General features: G+C 41.8%; 1 protein-coding gene across 1 annotated transcript; it reads right to left on the reverse strand.

The window, feature by feature from the left end:
- Positions 1-769: 769 nt before the first annotated feature.
- LOC127387593 (thiamine transporter 2-like) lies at positions 770-9,860 on the reverse strand. The gene is made up of 6 exons (XM_051626142.1): positions 9,748-9,860; positions 6,921-7,086; positions 5,782-6,598; positions 4,098-4,290; positions 2,497-2,638; positions 770-1,313 (listed from the first exon to the last, which is right to left on the reverse strand). The coding sequence occupies exons 2-6, from the start codon at positions 7,068-7,070 to the stop codon at positions 1,134-1,136; spliced, it is 1,482 nt and encodes a 493-aa protein (XP_051482102.1). The 5' UTR covers positions 7,071-7,086; positions 9,748-9,860; the 3' UTR covers positions 770-1,133.
- Positions 9,861-18,675: the final 8,815 nt, after the last annotated feature.

An 18,675-nucleotide genomic window follows, 5' to 3' on the forward strand; every position in this document is an offset into this window, starting at 1 on the left:
ATATGGATATGATTTATATTAAATTAAGCATTCACTATGCAAACTCATTTATAGTATTTTTTCTTCTGTACTAACTGTCCTTTGCACTGAACTCAATGAGCCACAGAACTTGAAGCTTCTTGATAAATTCTGAGGTGCTGACCCTGCTAAATCTTTGGCCAAGATCAGTGGACCTCCTCATTTGGCACTCAAAAGCACACATGATGCTAAGTTTTTGTTTCAGTTCTTCTTCTGTGTATTTGTGCTAATCTGGAATTTGCCTGTGCAGAATTAGTCAGATTTCTCCAAAATTCTCTGCTCTTGGTCCATACTACTCACTCCCTTTGATATCTATTTCTTTTTGTCTTGAAACAGGAAGACACTCAGTCCTGAATTTAATTTTACTGGATGCACAGGGAAAGGAGTGGAGTTTTTCCTTTTTATTTTGACTTTGAAGTTTTTCCTTTCTGGGCTGAGCTTGTGTGGACTCTGGGTACAGTGTTTAGGTTTCACATTTCAAATGTGGGCTTAGCAACAGTTGTGGCTTGGTAGTGTTTCAATGAATCTTCTCAGATGAGTTGTGCAAACCCTGCTTTTCTGCATCGTGGTGTGCAGAAGGCCCACATCAGATGTGGGCTTTTAAATTAGAAGGGAGGGGTCTGCCACTGAATCACCTGTAGTTAGTATGAAAGAATATCATGATGCAAATGCAATCCTTCTTCCCTGGTACGTAAGGAGGTATGTGCAAAGGGGGTAGTAGACCCTTCACCCATGTGCATGAACAGATGTGCATGGAGCAGCTGGACAGCACCACATACAGGAGCTAGAACCAGCACGGCAGGCGAACTCGGATCTTTGCCTTTGAGCACAGTGGGATGCTGAGGTGCTTGCTCTGTTCTTGCACACAGACAACTGTTGTTAAGCTATTTATAGGTGAGTAAGTAAGAATCTGAAGCAACTTATCTTTTCTTCTTGGCACAGTGCCATTGTGGTGATCTCTTGTGGCATATGTTGTAACAAAGTGCTGGGATGATTCAGCATATTTTTTTCAGGGCTGTGTAGAACTTCTCATCTTGCTCTGCTGTTCCCTGTGTGCTGCAATAGGCGCTCTTCTCCCACAAGGGCCTGGGCACGTGAGCCTGTCTCCCTGACTCCTACAGCCGTGTCATATAGCCAGCTGCAATCTGCCCTTTGGATTTGTCTTCAGCATGGTTCAGATGCTCTTTGCAAGATCTTGCTTTTTTTCTTTTGCATTTGCTTGACACAAGCATGCAAATGCTTCTGGTCAAGAAGATCCCAGCTATGACTGCAAAGTAGCTGCTGTAAATTAAGAACTGGGAGAAGGAGAGAAAAAGGCAGAGGAATCAGTGAAAAACACTTTAGGGAAATGTTGCTTCTTCTGGAGATGACAGGCATTCTATGGTTTTGTTTATCAGTGTTCTGGCACAGCTTCTCTATATTCAAGTTCTTGCTTTTTAATTAAGCAAAATCTTAGCTTTTCCAGCAAACAGCAGATCTTTGAAGAATGAAGAACCACCCCTCACTTCCAATCCTTAGGCCTCTTAATAAATATGAGAGGGGCAGGGATAGAACAGGATTTATTTAATTTTTTTCCTACCAGTGCAAAATGTAGAAGTAGCTTCCTTACCCACGTAGTCATGAATAATGTAAGTGAGGAGTCTGAGTGGGGCATTTTTTGCTCTTACTTGCACATTTCATTACTGTCATCAAACTGGCTCACAAATAAACCATGACTTTGTTTCAATGTTCCAGCAACAGTGGCAAGCCTATTTATGAAGTCCTACATGTCCTGTCCTTAATTTTAAAGTTTTAATTTTTAGTGTTTAATTCCATCACTAATATTTTAAAGTAACTTTCATCTTCTCTGTGCAGAATACCTAAAAGCTTTGGTCATCTTCAAATCCATGGGAGTAGGAAGCTGACCCAGCTGAGATCCCATCTGAGAAAATGCAGAAGTCAGCACATTTCAGTTGACTCCAACATTAGTAGAACTGGGTTGACCAAAGTCAGGAGCACTGTGACATAGGATACCATGCCCTAAATTAAGTGCCCAAAATATGGGCAGAAAACTGTTAAGAGACCATGTTTGCTGTAATTAGAAGGTGAGTCACTTGAGCTGATAAAACTCCAATAATCCAAGCTGTCTCTCATGGTCTTTAACTCCGCTAATGTTGATCCTGCGCCTGAATTTTTAGTCAGAGAGGGTCTTATTTACTGTCCTATTAATTAACAAAAGCTGTCCAGATAGCAGGGCCCAACTATTTATTTTCTGGTGTATCTGCCTTTAAAAGGTCAAAGATCAGCATCTGTAATCCTAAATGCTGCACTAAAAGACAAAAGGGAGGAATGATGGCTGACACAAGGGAAGAGCAAGGTGTCCAGATTTCTGTAGAGGAAAGAGGGAATTAGATTGTCCTTTGGCATTGCAATTTCTTTATTGGCAAACTCTGAAGATGAGTTGGCTAAACAGTAAATGGGAAGTAAGTTAGCACTTACCTGAGTCACTATGTCTAGTCCTAGGCCTTTTGAATCCACAACCACTGCTGTAAGAATGGTCTGAATCCCCAGTGCAACAAAGTTGTTGAATCCGAACATCAAGGCGTAGCGCTCCATGCTCAGACTGACCGCAATCTGGAACCTAGGGTGAGATGGCAGGGCACTTACTTCATGCTGGGTGGAAAGTTGTTCTTCTCACTTTAGGCAATGAAGAGAAACAGTTCATGCAGATTATATATTTCTGAACAAGATCTTGACTACCATAGTGTATTTTGATGGTTTTATACTTGCCTGAGTTGCTTTTCCAAACCACGTTCTCAGGTGATCTGCTTTGTCCAGTTGGGAATCAGATCTCTTTAATCCTTTTGCTTCTTCTCTGCCTTCAGACTGTGCCAGACAGGTTGTGAAGTCTCCACAGAGGCTTTGAAAGACATGGCCAGACAGAACCATGACCTGATCTGGCACTGAAGGGAGTTCTGTCTTGGCTGGGACATCAGAATAGAAGATCACCCTGAGTATCTTCTAACCAGCTTTTCTATGATGATGTGAATCACCTGCTTTGCAGCCTGACAATGGAAGCAGCATACCACTCACTTCTGTCAAGAGCCTGTAGATTTGCCTTGCCAATATAATTTTTGGCAATAATCAGAACTTCTTCTCCTTGCAACATTTGCCTCCAAAGTTTCTATCTGAACAAATGTACATTAGTCCTGCAACACCTTTTTAGTTGATTTTTATCAGGGCTTTTTGTGCAAGGTTCTACTTTTTTTTTTTTTAATATGTTGAAGTAGTCCCACTGTGATCCACCATAAAGCAGTAACAATTCACCAAAATTATAACAGGATTTTCTTGGCTTCATTCAAGGTAGGTATCATTTTGTACTGCATTATCGTTTTAGCAGTTTTTTGAAATAGTATCTAAATAATTTTGGGGTTTGACAGAAATTTGTTAGTGTAGTGTGGTATGTCTAAAGACAACCCAATCAGTAAATTAAATGAAGTATAATAACATGTTTTACATATATAACACAGATTATATATTTACTATTTATATTTTTATTTTTCTATTTCTGACAACAGAATAGCTTGGTCTCCTAAGAGATCTTGTCTGAGTTTATATGTTTTCTTTTATTCCTTGTTTATTTCATAGTATCATTAAGGATTATATGTATAAAGTTATGCAAGGGAATAGTCTATGCCAGATCTTGTCTTGCACTCATGCAATTCATACCTTGCTAACAAGTGTATCAGCAAGGTGGTCTACATAAAAGGGGATCTTAAAGGATGGTTGTCTGTGCATGCTTGTTCCTCTTGTTCATTTGGCATCTTCTGTGCCAAGAAGAAGGGAAATAGCTTACATGTTTTGCTGTTACTGTTGTCTTTAGTTTAACTTCTGCCTAGGTATATGTTAGTGTCTTTTTGATAATTTTCCTTTTGTGGTTGTAAGAATTAAAACATTTGTTGTTTACATTTAAGTCTTTACCTAAACAGTTATGTCTTGCATTAGATCAGCTACCCCTGAGTAAAAGGAGGAATGCCCAAACTTAAAAGTATTGTTGGTATTTTGTGCATAAAAGTAGCACTATAAGGGTTTATACTTACGTTGCTATTGTTATGAGGAGCATATAACATGCTTTGAAAGTGAGATAACTGGCGTAACATGCCCAGACATTGGCAGTAAAGTACATGAGAAATAGAAAACCAGCATCTATTGCAGAGAAGATCCCTAAAGCCAGTTCTCCAAAAAGGTCCCAGTTAATTTTCATGTATTGCACTACAAAAGCTGTTACCGAGCCTACAAAAGAGAAAAAAACATGTCAATACCACACCTGTTTTATAGCCTGTATCACCAAATCTTGCCACTCTTACATGCTGAAAGGTGATGCTGTAAAATCAAGCAGAGTAGTACTGAAGTGTTTTGAAAGCATTTCTAATCATTTCTGAAGCTGTGCAGATGACTGGTCATTTTTAGACAACTGCATAAATCGAGTCTGGCATTCCTTTCTGAACGTTTTATTCCAGTTCACAGGATATACTGCAGAAGGATTCATTATTTAGCTGTCTATACCCAGCATGTGTCTCTAGGGAGAGAATTAGGGGCATGGTTTGGACCTCAAGAACAGTTCTTCCTGCTACTACTAGCTGACTTTATAGCTAAGCTAGTAAGCAGTTACCTTCTAGCTTAACAGTTTTGTTCTATGCTGTTCATAAAGGGGCTAACCTGTCAAAAATGAGTTTTCTAAGGTAACAAGTGAATATATGCAGATAAACGAGAAAGAATAGGCACTGCTTTCTCTTCATGGGTCTCCTACAAAGATACATCTCTTGTGAAGGCAAGCTGTCCATCTTAGGGATCTCATACCATTTTAAAACTTCTATAGAGACTTCTATATTGAGAAAGAGGCAATTCCATGGAAAAGAGGAATTTGTCAAGGAGTAGACACTGCCAGACTCGAGTGCTTCTAATTTGTGATTCAGTTGGTCTATTTAGTTGCCTACCTCAAGATTAATTTTTAATCTTAGAAGTATCTGTTTCTCCTTAATGACTGTGAGCGTAACCTGAATGGCAAAGTATGATGTAGTAATGTTTATTTTCCCTGGTGGATCACACCCCAGTGTCTTGTGCAAGTTCTCTACTGCAGTAGAGTATGAATATGTGAAACACTGCCAGGTCAGGGTGGTAACCTTTGATGTCACCTTTTGATAGGAATGTTTTGCTTATGCAGTGTGGGCATCTGTTTCCGGTGAAAAGGAGTAATGCTTAAGGTCAATAGAGTATTTAATTCAATAAGGTCTTTTTCTGCATATTTCCATATCTTGGAATGACTAAAATTCTCTTTCTCTCCTGCTGCACAACAGTATTTCACTAGAGCAAGATCTTAATGAGAGGATTATATTCTTTTCCTGTAAAGCATGGAAAACTGTGTAAGCTGATACCATTGTTATGAGAACGATGCAATTACTTTTTTTGGAAAAAACCCCAACAACTTCATCAGAAGGTTACCCCAACATCAAAAGCACAGGTGCCTCTGAATGGCTTTAACACTTGGATGGAAAGTCTGTGTGACTTGTACGCTCTTGGCATACTGGTAGGAGACAGTTGGGTGTCCTAGTCATAAAGACACATAGTAGAGCTCCCATTTCAATGGTTCTGTACACCCAGGGCTAGATTTGGAATGCACAGTGTATACTCTGCCTTCCTGGAGTGTCTGTGAAGGAATGGCACTTTAAAATGTTCAAAACTTTAGAAGCTGCCTTTGTGATCAATGCTTAGACTCTGACTTACTCAGAAAAGTTGCTATTGCTTCAACAGCTCCATTGTACACTGCAGAGCTGTGAGAGGGGGCTCTGAAGTCCCACAGCACTTGGATGTAGTTCAGAACCTGGTTAAAGCCTGCTGTAGCCAGAGCCCACCAGAGGGACCAGTAGAGAAGTTTCCTAGAGCTGTAGCAGTCCCTCAGGTCCTGGCTCAGCTGCACCAGCACTCTGAGCACACCATTCTGGGGCTGGGCACGACCTGCCTGCTGTTCAGGTGTGGGTTCCCTGCCAGCAGATCCAGAGCCCTTGTCCTCTGGGCAGCTTGAGGGCCGGTGGGAGCTGACTGTAGCCACGACTTGATCTGGTCCTGGCAGAGCTACTGGGACGTCTTTCCTGTGGAAGAACATGCTCTTCTGGGGCATTGGGAGGAAAAAGGAAGCCACAAATGCCAGGGACACGGAAGCCAAAGTGATGGCGTTGAGGTGAAAGTAGGATACATCTGCTAAGGAAACCAGCAGCTGCCCCAGCACGGCGGCAAGGGTGGCTGCAGCCAGGGTGATGCTTCTGCAGTAGCTCGTCACTCTCTGATAGCGATCGGTGCTGACGACGCTGTAGATGTAGGCGTAATAGGCGACCTCGGCGGCTGTCGCCATCCCGTAGAAGAATTCCACCATCTGCATGGCCAGCACCCCTTGTGCAAAGAGCAGCAGGAGCCAGGTGGCGATGAAGCTGATGCCCTGGAGGAGGAGGATGGGCTTGTAGCGCAGGTAGTCCGTGATCAGGAAGACTGGGAAAAGGAGTGCGAGGTAGGAGTATGTCCACACTGGGAAAATCTGGTTGGTAACCTAGAAGAGAAGAGGAAACCTCTGTAGTCTTAATCTTGGGGAAAAGAATTTAATTTAAATGGCTTTGTAGAGGAAAGCTTTTGCTCTGGAGGAATTAATAAAATATATACCCACACTGAAGCAGAATATGACTGTTGAGCAGTCAAATGAATCTTAAACCCATTAAAAGGATCTTTTATTTATGCCACCTGCTGCAAATTCTAACCTGGTTACAGCATGGCTTTGGTTTTTATCTTTGCCTAAAAACTTTAAAGAAAGTTTTACTTATTTTTTTTCATTGCTGCATATTAAAAAAAAAAAAAAAAGGCAGAGCAGAACATACCTCATCTATGGTCAGGTTTTTATCTGGCCCTGTTAGATAAGGCGTTAGGAAAGGTTCTGATGGTTTCATCATGTAGAAGAATCCATAGAGGCAGAGGATCAGGGTGGGAAACGTCCAGGTGTTGCTTTTCTCTTGCTTCCAGCAGCCCATGGCATCTGCAGCAAAGCTGAGGAGGAAGTTAGCAGGATGATGCTGCCTCTGCCAGCACAAAGATCTCTTGTAATTGATTTTTATTTTGTGGTTTCTGATGCTAAGGAGTGCTCCTTAGAGGCTGGCAAATGGAAAACATTTTTCTTAATAACTTTAAACTGAACAGCTTTTCTTTACATTTGTCTGCATTTTCTCTGTCTTTGTGGATAGAGTATGAAGAATCACTTGGAAGACCTTTAACTGGGAGATAAATTGCACTGTCATTCAGCCTGCACTGACCAAGCTAACCACAGGAAAAGCCTTTCTAGATAAGTCACTGAAGACAGCTGAGCACTGAGATTTCACTTGACACCATGACTGATGACAGCCAAACACCTTGTTGAGTGACAAGTAATTAGTTCACAATCACTGTTTTTGCTCCTTGACCTCTGAGACCTGTGTGGCTTTCCTATTTCAGAGAGCTGGGAACTCTAGGGCAGACTGGAGTCACTAATGAACAAATACAGAAAGGCTGTAAAGCCTCAGCAGGAATTAACTGCCTCAGAAGTCCTGTTTGGATATAGACGTTCTATTTGCAATTTATAAAAAACAGTTGTGGTCATTGAAGGTGGTATTTAATAATGAAACAAAGTAGATAGTTTTGCTTATATTTTGCATATGTTTTGTCTCAGCTGAGACCTATATAATAAATTAAACTTTGCAACTGCTGGGTGGAGCCCAAAGAGAAGCCACAATGGGTTTAAAGGGAGGGCATGCAAACAAAACACACAGTAAAGTATACTCCATGCTGGTATAGGCAGTGTCAAGAATCTACACCTGTACAATTTCTATCTTTTTGGAGACCTCAGGAGGGGGGTTGCTACCAGTTTGGGGTTTTTTTTGTCACTCTGCTTTTGACTTTAGCCTGTTTACCGCCTGAGAACTTTTCATGCAAAAGTATTAATCCTAAAAATGAAGTATTTTGTAGGTAGTGTTTTTCCTTACAGTATTTTGTAAAAGCTGAAGAAAGATCTTTTCCAAAACAGCCAAAAATGTGAATATACTTGTTGGCTACATCACTCCAGACTGGATGGGCAGGGAATCTTTTATAGGGTATGATATAAAATGTATGAGGCAGCAGGCATTATGCATCAACTTTTCTAACTCCACACTTTGATTCCACATTATACTAATGGCCTGATGCACTAAGAAATGGGTATAGATTAAAGGGAATTCAAATTATCTTATGCATGATGGATAAACCACTGACATAACATTTCACAGCAGAAATTAATTTAGCTGTGTGTCAGCTCGGTAGTGAGAGCCACTAGAGGGCAAGATGACCCCAGCAAAGGAAAAGTGTGTACGGGAACAATGTAAAACCTTCAGACTGCTCAAGGAAAAAAGCGTTTCTGTCCCTCCTTCCTCCCCAGTTGTTGTAATAGCTGCTGCTGCAAACATGACTTTGGCAGGACCAGTTTTGGTCCTGCCCAGGATCACACACGCTTAGTCACCAAAACATCCTCTCCTTTCATTTGATAATCATTAAGTGTTACAGCACCCCTAATGCCATGTGGAGGCCTCACGTGGTACTGAGGGGTTTTGAGAAAAGGCACCGAGCAGAGGAGGGGTGAAGACCATCTCTAGCACTGTAATGAGTAACATCCGTACAAGTTAGCTCTGTGGCTTAGCCAGGTTACATTTTTCCCTTGCCAGCCAAAATTCTCTGCCCCAGTCTGTTTCAGGGCTTGCCACGTTTGTTGTCCCCCAGCAGGTTGTGTGACGCAAAGGCAGCAGGTCTCATGGATCCTTTCAAAATGCCCTGCATCCTGGGAGGAGACTGGGGCAAACCGCTGCATTCTCAGGACTCGCAGGGCGCTGTGTGCTGCACCTCTGACGCTGCCCGGCTCAGGCAGGGCTCTGCCATCGTGTGCAGTAACTCCTGTTTTGAGCTATATACTGAAAACTTTAGATGTGCCCTGGTGACTGCATCCCTCCATCCCCAGCACATGTGCTCTTGGGGGTTTTCTGCTAGACGTGCCTGTTTTCTGTAGGTTTACTCTTTGAGGCACCTGTATTAGGCTGGTAGATAGGTCAGACCCGAAGTTTCCTACCTGATATAAGCAGCTGTGCAGTAAAAGGCTGCCACCAGTGCTGAGGAGGGAAATGCAGTGGGCTGCGGGCTTGCAGGGGCGGATGGCTCTGCCCCTGGAGAGTGGGAGGTGGGCGCTGCTCTGCCCGCAGGGGGCTGTGCTCCCGCCCCAGCTCTTTGCCCTCGGTGAGAGGCCCTGCTGCAGCCCCAGCTCAGCCTAGCCGGCTGCTGGTGTACCTGCTGCGCTCTGCATTTGTAAACCAAAAACCTCTGACGGTGAGATCTGTGCCCTGCTGCTGAAGGGGGAGGGATCCAACTTGTTCCCATTCAGCCACCCCTTCTGATCAAGTTGTCTTTTATAACTCTAGGGTTCTTCTTATTTATGGAGAGATGGTAGGATGCCTCATTCTCAAGGTGGGTGTCATTCTCAAAGCAAAGCCTCCTCCATTCCCTGTTTCCCCCATCAGTTCTTGGTTAGTGCCAGAGCTGTCAGCTCTTCTCTCACACAGCCTGACCCAGCCCCGCAGTTCCCCACTGGCCTGCTCTCTTCTTTCCTCCCTTGTCGCTGCAGGTTTTATGCTTTGCAAAGTTCATATATGATCTTACCTTGTCTGCTGGAGTGTTTCCTTTTTTAATTCCAAGGAAAAGGTTCCCCTTTAGTATCTTCAGTCTGTCTTCTGGCTGTCCTGTGTGTACTGCAGCTACTGGACTCTGCTGGATTGTTGTTTTGTTTTTTTTTCTTTTCTTGTTCTTCTGGTATTTCAGCTTGTTCTGATGACACCTCCTTTGAAAACATTGCCAGCTGGCTTTCTTTCAGTATCCACTTTCAGCACCCTTAAAGGAACAGCTTGGGCCTATCCTTGCCCAAAGGCATTAGTAGATTGAGACAGAAACTACAGGTTTGGTGCTTGACTGGCACAGAAGGAAGTGAGCTAATTCTGATCTCAAGGAATCTGGGGTACATGGCTTGGGACCTGCCTGTGCCCAGAACTGGTCTATATTACAGATGGAGCAGTAGCTGTGCATGGGTAATGAGAGAGACAGAATCATAGGATAAGGGAGAACAAATATCAGTGTTACGAGGGTTGAATACATGGGGTTTCATACTATTCTAGCACATACAAAAAGTAAAGCACTCTGCTCTGCTTCCCCTTGACTCTTAGCAAATTTGTCAGGTCTTTTGCTTTGGAAGATTCTCATAGTCCTGCTAAAGATGGAGATGGCCCTATGGTGATCTTCAGAAATCCTACCGTGCTCACAACAGTGGAGGATGCTATCTAAAATGTACAGATTTGCATAACAAGTATGTATTTAAGAATCCAGATCCATCCCAGTCCCACAACATTATAGTTTTGGAATGAAGGACATAGCAATTACTTAGGAATGTGACCAATATGGTAGGAAAACGATAAGTTTGTAAATAACAGTGAATTATCCAATAACTTCAGAGGCAGGCTGCTTCTTAGTTCATATACAGTAAAATGGTACAGTAACTTCAGAATAGGGAGATAGGCGTGAGTAAGAAAAATGTATGAAATTCCCTGCTGGGTCAGATGCGTTGCCCAGCTAGGCCTGAAATTTGCCCTTGTCTTTGGCCACACTTTGGAGCCTTTTTGCCTCCTTCTCCTCAGTGCTCAAAGTTACGGGACTGGTGATAATGGAGTGGCCATCCCTGCCTATTGCCTTTAGCATTTGTTTGTCAACCAGTAGGTATTCTTGAATCCACCTAATCCTGCCTGGGGCACTGCTGTATGAGCTTTTGTGATGTGTATGAAAGGGATGTAATAGTTCCTTTTGGTGCTTTCCCAGATGTCAGTCACTCTGACAACGATTCCAGGGCTATTTTGGTTCTACTTCACTGCATATTTAATTGAACCTCTAGCTATAGGAGGTGACAGCCCCCCGGAGAGAAGACTGTGCATACCTGCATTTGATTCTGTTCTCAAGGGCTCTTGCTAAAAAACAGAGAACTTCTGTTGAAGTGAATCACATTACTCTGGGTTTATATTGACTTAATTGAGGTAAGAATCCACCTCAAATTTCTCAACAAAAAAAAACCCAGCCCAAAACGATGTTGTTTCCCTTATGTAATAATGGAAAGAATTATTTAAGTAACTTCCAGTTATTGTTGTGTTTTCTGCTTTCAGGTCCTCTTTTATCCTCTATTAGCTGTTCCTTCCACATTCTTTTGTACCAAAAATCCCATCCTTTTCACCAATTCACATCAGAATGCCAAATAGAAGACAGTAAAGCTATGATGTGCTTATACAATTTTTTGGTCAACTTGAGCTCTGTGCAGCAGAGCTACCCAGGGTTTGAAGGAGACTGTGTGTTTTATGCTGAGTTAGAGTGCAGTCTTGTTGGAAAAAGAAGTGTTTCTCTTGTTGGAAGGTGTGCTAGGAGAACTGTTCAGGTGAGAAAATGGAGACTCCATAAGAAGACGTGTAGAAAAGTGAGTTTTATAGTAGCAGCGTATGCTAAAGAGTGAATGCGATATGGTCTCTAAAGTATCAAGGAGAAAATTCTGAAGGAGGAGAAGGAAATACAGTAAGAGAACAAGACTGCAAATCTCTGTCACTCCAGTACCTTCTTCTGCCTCTGCTGCCCCTTGGCCCCTGTGCTGGTATTATTTCTGGTGCTTCACAGGATGGCCCCAAGGCTGAGAGCCTTACTTGGCTGCGTGGGTTCTTCTCTCTCAAACTGTCTGGTTGGGTGCTGACTTTCAGCTCCCAAATCATGTCTGTTTCTTGACACCTACCTAACTCAGGAGAAGAGACTTTGCAGATCATACTGAAGGCTTATACTTTTTGAAGAATGTGTACTGTACACCCTTAAAGAAAGAGTGATAGCAAAGGAAATCTACTGTGGCTAATACCAGAGATTTTTCTCAATTGGTGCTCAAATACAGCCCACTGCAACTGAAAGGTTGCAGTGGCAGTTATGAAGATTGAACTGCCTCATTGTTGGATTCCTCAGATGCAGGAGTATTCACAGGGCAAGTTCACATTTTCATTTATGGATGAGCAGATATTAGTCTTTTCTGGTGCACTGCATGCATTCACATTTTGGGAACGAGCTGCCATTTTTAGTCTGAGCCTTAACCCCATAGTGTGTGGGGGTGAGGGTTCCTACAGCCCACCTCTCAGCTGAGTCTCACACGGGTCCCAAGGCAGGAAGATGTTCACATGCTGGGCTTGAATGCTTTTCATCTGAGACACTTAAATGCTTGTGCAAAGCATAGTTTAGAATATTTACTTATACATTCAACCAAACTAGAGTTTCGGGTACTCCATTTAAATGTAGACTTACAAGTACTTCCTTACTAAAAAGTAGTGGCATAACCTTATTTTTCACTATGCTGCTACTCACATAAGGCTGATGCCCTTTCTTTTATCCTGTCACTGTCCCTATTCATGTCACTGGTGTATGTGGTGCCACTTGCACTGTGCAGGGTAGTGGCTTCTGGTAGCAGAGCAGGATCTGGGACTAACAGCTGTGACATTAGTCACCACTCTGGGACTTTTGGGGAGAGTTAACTCTTTTTTCTTACAGGCAATATTTTAGCGGTGGCACACTTGAATATTTGCGTAAGTAAGGCATGGAGCTCTTTCTATAATGAGCTACCAATGGAGCATGTAGAGTTTTTGTGATGAGTTTGTAAAGGCTGGTTGAACCTACTTTGCTTGCAGAACCCTTTTGTGTCCTGCTAACTTTGGCTGGTGCTGGGTTGAAAGGAGTGCTTTCCCCTCTTAATCTCCTGGTATTGGCCAGGGAAAGTTAATTTCATTATTGTCAGCCTTCTGCAATCTAAGTCACACATTGGATTTTCTCCTTTTTTGGTTACAGTTTCATGGTTGAAATATATGTAGGTTAAGGGTCACCACCTCTATAGCTGGGAGAGGCTGGGGAAGTAGCATCCCATTTACATGGAGTGTCCTCTTGGGAGCATTTCCAAGACTTCACAGGGACATATTGTATGGCATCTTTATTTGCATGGCAGTGATTTACATTCCAGCTTTCTGATTTGCTCCATGTGATAACCTGACAGACTTTGATAATGTTTCCTGATAAAGGTGTTTCATGTTGTTTGAGGACTGGGTTTTTGAGTTGAGCAAGATCTCCCTTTCACTTTTGTGCTCTAATTGGCACAAAGTACATTCTGTTCTGCCAAGTGAGAGGTGCAAAGCACCAGAGGAGCCACAGTCCAGTATGTGAAGTTATCTGCTGATACAGTTCTGCTACAAAATTCATTGTTCAAACTGAAGCTGTTTGTGAGCATTGTGGTGTTTTTATCTTTGATTTGTAGGTCTAAGAATGCTGTAAAATTAAATTTTAACATTTTTAACCTCAGTTTTCATAGTTCAAACCCACTTTTGAACAACAACAAAATCCACCAAGTAAGTTGAATAGATGATAAAGCTTCCAGCATTGAACAGACAAATGATATCTTATGTATGGTCTTTCTCCTGGTATTGGGGTACAATTTAGACCTAACAGCCAAATTTATTTCTGTTCCAGTGGTACCAATAGCAAAATACCGTCTTGAACAATAGAATATACCTTAAGTGGTTCCTTTTGTTTTTCTTACATTTACCTTCCAGATCATCACTGGAGGACAGGAGCTACTACTTTGTTCATAGGATTCTTTGGGGATTTTCCTTTAATTTAAAATTTTGTTGTGGTTGCTGTAGGTTCACTGCTGACTTCTGTGCAAGTGCTGCCTATGGATGAGTGTGCTGGGCTCTGGTTTCCCTCTGCCCCACACACAGTATGTCTGTCAGCTCTGCTAATGACATAGATGCCATCAGTGTTTAAAGGAAGAGCAGCAGTTTGATGGTATTTCTGGATGAAGTGGAGGATAAATGACCCTGGTGAGAAAGACGTGGTTGAGTTTTTGTTGTGACTGCAAAGCTATCTTTCACAATCACTTAGTTTATCAGTGTGGTTCACAAGTTGGCTTTGAGCTTTTCACTTCTGCAAACAGTGTGATTGAGAGAAGGAGGTCTATTTTCTGTGGTTAAAAAAGAACATTTTGGTTAATGCTTCCTTGATACATGTTGCATGTAAGAATGAAACCATCACTTTCATAAAATACCAAATGATGTAAAAGTTGTGGCCTGTTTTCTCATCAGTGCCAACCACAGATCACTCCCATGACAGCTATGAGCTCTACATGACCAATGAGCCAGCCAAGGTCCATGAGGCAGGTAGTGTCTAGACATGCATCTTGTGCCAACTATCACTGGATTTATTAGTAGAAATTAAAGTAATATTTTTATTTTAATGCAATCATTGTTCGACTTTATAAGAAAATTAAAGTAAAAATTATGCATTTAGGACATGAGGAAGAGAGTAAAAGAATTTATTAAGCATCACCTTTAGAATTTGGAGGGCACTCCACTCATGGATGGATGTGTGTAGTATGCATATCCCTGCACCCAAACCCCCTCATATCTGCAAGTCTGTTACTTGATGATTGGACCTGATGACTTTGCCATCCTATTTGTAGTTTTTGTAATGATGCTATACAATCTAATTCAATGTGCTCTCTTAGCTTGTGTCTTTGATTGCATACTTTCTTCATTAAAAGCTAAGGAACCAAAAGGAAATGATATCTAGGTCAAAGAAATCTCTAAATTGGCTAATACTTTTAGTGTCTATCGGTGACTAACTGTGGATAGCCAAAGAGAGATGAGAGGAAAACCCTGAAAGGTTTTTTTAAGTAACTTTCCGCATTGAAAGATCACTTTCTGAGGTGTGTTCCCTTGTGCACTTACCCTCCAAACCTCCCACTAGTGGCAGATTTGCCCTGTCGTCATGGATGGACATCTTGTTTCAAAGATGCAAATTTGCATTTGCACAGGGGGTGTGTGTGTGTAGGAAGTTTCAGCTTAGCACCTCCACTCTGCCTTTGATTTTTTTTCTCCCCTTCAGGTGCATCTCACATTACAAAACCTGTGGGAGACTGAATCATTGCAGCAGCCCAGGTAAAGTCTGGCTGGAAGAACATTTGTCACGTTTTGACAAGTGCATGTAACTAGGCTGGATGCTTCATTTAATGCTAAATTTTAACGACATTGGAGAGAGACTTCAAATAAATGCATCATGCTGCTAGTGTTTGTTTGAAAGTCAGAATGCTTGGACTTGGAATGTCCTGGATTCTTCCAATATTTTGGTTTCTTGCCAGCTCAGAAGAGTGTGGATAACAGAGTGAACAAACAATTGCAGTGTACTAGGGAGATTCTGGAGTTGGTTGTTGTTGGGCTTTGGTTGGAGTTTTTTGTTTGTTTGTTTCCCCAACAGTGTGTTGGATTTTGTGCCTTTCATGAAGCACCTTTTTTTGTTTGTTTTTTTTAGGTGGTCCAAGAGTATGTGTGTCATATCCGGAAGCTCTGCTCCTGGTTCCCAGGTCCCTTGGTGTGTTAGGTGGTGTACAAACATGAAATAAAAAAGGATCATTCTCTGATCTGAGGAAGCCTAAGACTAATAATTTGAGGTGAAAATGTTCTTGTGAAACAGTTCATACTGGAATAGCAGTTGTCTGTCAAGCCTGGATTTCTTGGCTTAAAATGTTTTGTGTTTGAGCAGCTTTTCTGGCTCTGGTTCTTGCAGAACAAGCAATTTCCAACAAGTTATTTCCAGGAGCTCTTGAGGCTTGTGAGCTGTCCTGCATGGTTGGGAAAAGACCTGGCTAAGGACCTAACCAACAGAGCACTGCTGTGGCTGACTGGATTTGTACAGTGGGCTGACTACAGTTGTTCAAGCCAGCAATAAGGTGAGAAAGACTTTGAAAACGAGAACAAGCAAGATATGCTGAAAGGAGTCAAAGGGAACCTTGTAGAAAGAAAGGAAAATTACCCTGGCAGATGTCGGCTTAATGGGATCTAAGGCAAGACTTCCTTTGTTGGGGCCTACAAATGCCTCTTGCACAAATCAAGAGGTGAGGACTAAGGTCAGAAAAGGAGTATTAAGGGTATAGGAGAATAAGCTAGACAATATCTTATTTGTGTTATGCAAAAGAACCTGTAAGAGTTTGGATGGAAGGACCCACGGCTGTGGTTTCTCTGGAGAAAGGGCAGGACTCTTGGACAGAGGAAGTCTGAGCCAGCTGGTTTGGGCAACTATGGCTTAAATCTCCCCACAGGAAAGTCCCTATAATGTAAATGTGTAGTGCTGGAAAGCTACAGTGATTGCAGCACTTGCCTTCTGTGTCCATGGCTACTCTGCCACTGGCTGTGACACAGCCACTCAGTACTGTTAAATAATATATGTTAAAAACAAACCTGTTTGTTTTTTTGTTTGGCAATCCAAAATAAGCAGGTGTCACTGGGTATTTTTAAACTACTCTTCCAGTAATACATGACAAAATGCCTGCTGTGTTAAGTATGTACTAAGTAGTCCAGAGTGATCAAGGGCTCTATATGTCAAGTGGGACACAGTAAAACTTTCAGTCAATGAGTTCTTTTGGTCAATTTAAAACTTTATCACTTTATGTCACTTAGGTCTTATTTCTTTTGTTTGTAGGGCTTGTTTCATTTGTTTTTGGTCAACCTGAGAAGAAAAAAATAGAACATGAGAAAAAAAGCTTCACATTTTCTAAACTATTCTCTTCTAATTTTTACACAAAACTATTCACTGTGTCTCAATTGAATTACGTAATAGCTTCAGCCCACCTAAAACTGCATTTCTAATGAAATTAAGTGCCACGGTTTTTTGTTCCCTTCTATTCTTGTCTAGTAATGGTCTAAATCTGGAAAATGGCACATATCCCTCTTTCATAATTGCCAAGGAACGGTATCTTTTTCTCCTCTGTCTGGATTAAAGATATTAAAAGTGAAAACACTCATTTGTTAGCACTGGAAAGGCGCCTTGATGTTCAGGCTGTGGATTTTGGCCCCAGCCACTGTTCCCTTTCAGATCTTTGTTATCTGAACATCTTTGGGAAACAGCCACACCACAGTAGTGGAGAAGCACTGACGTATAGCAGGACGCTCCATCTCTCAATATCCCTTCCTCAGTTTTCCTTTATGATTCAGCAGCTTTTTGTCTCTCAGTTCTGCAGGCCCAGGCCTGGAGTGGAAAGATTCCCAGGAGAAGGGAAAGGCTCAGCAAACTCTGGGCTGGTAACAACCTGGAGAGGTACAAACAAAGGCCAAGTTGATCTTAATAACACCAGCTGCTCTCCAGTGTTGAAGAACATGGAGCCCAGCCCAGCCACAACTAGGCCTGAAACAGAGATCAAGAACAAACACACAGATAAACAAAAGAGTTTGCTTGGTGAGAACAAGGCCTTCATGGTTTCTTCTACTGTTCTCCTTTTATTCTCCAATGAGAGATGTTGGAGGTATGGCTAATGGTTAAATGACAGCAGTTAATTCACTTTATTCAATAAATGCCTGGTCCCATCTTGGGACCCATTGGATGGATGCGGGGATGTTCACAGCAGATGCACATGTCTCATCATAACCCTCACTTCCAACAAATCAGAGGTTCATTTCTCCCAACAGGCACATAATTTGTCCATAATTGCATCAAACCAATGTCGTGCAATGCTATTTCTAGATCTGATCCTTACAAAGTGCAATATATAATTAGTGAAAATTGGTTTCTTCCTTCAGATAACGATTTTTTCTGTCATGGAAACACTGAACTCCCTGAAATCACTGTATTGCATCATAGCCTATAAAGCTCCAGTTATTGAGCAAGTACCTGCGGAACTTTGGTGCTTGGAATTTATTATTTATTTCATCATCAGGGATTATGCAATGATTAAATCCCTGCATTTGGCCCTCTGAACACATGCTTTCCTGCCTTTTGCTCTGTCAAAGGTGTCCTAAACCATTGGAAATTACAGAAGGGGATTTCCCCTGTTTGGTTCTGTCCTTCCTGGCTTATCAGCTGTATTTACTTTCAGCTGCTGATTTACTTTCAGCAGTTCAAACAAGGGAAGTAATATGTAATAAAACAACATCTCTTGGTGAGGAGGAATAAAATGGGAATTTTGGTACACTGCTGCCAGTCAATTAAAAACTGTCAATATGTTTCTCAACTTATTGTAGGAGACAAGTGAAGTTATTACAGACATGTCCACCTACCCTAACATCAGGGTGTGTAAGAGATGTTTGGTTATTTAAATATTTCATGTTTAATATTAGACTGAAGCCCATGAAGAAGTGACTATAAGATGTAGTCTATCAATAAAATAGTTAATGTCTCTGTCTGTCTCTTCAGAAGTTGATGGAGTGTCTTAAGCCTTGCATCTGTTTTGGGTTCTTATAGCAGAGCTGTCTAGTCAAATAGATTACCATTGGGGGGTTATAGTTTCAAAGCATTTCAAAATGCTTTCCCAACCATGTACAGTTCTCAATTTCCCATGTGCATACAGCATCTCATATGCAAGGTTTCGAATGAAAACAGACATAGCTTTATTAACACAACTCTTTGTGTACCTGGAAACCAGGCAGTCTGGTTTTGTGCTGCTCTGCAGTGGGAGAGGGATGGGGCAAGCTCATTCCCCAGAAATAATGCCCGTAA

Source organism: Apus apus, chromosome 8, assembly GCF_020740795.1.
Source record: "Apus apus isolate bApuApu2 chromosome 8, bApuApu2.pri.cur, whole genome shotgun sequence".
Classification (NCBI taxonomy): domain Eukaryota; kingdom Metazoa; phylum Chordata; class Aves; order Apodiformes; family Apodidae; genus Apus; species Apus apus.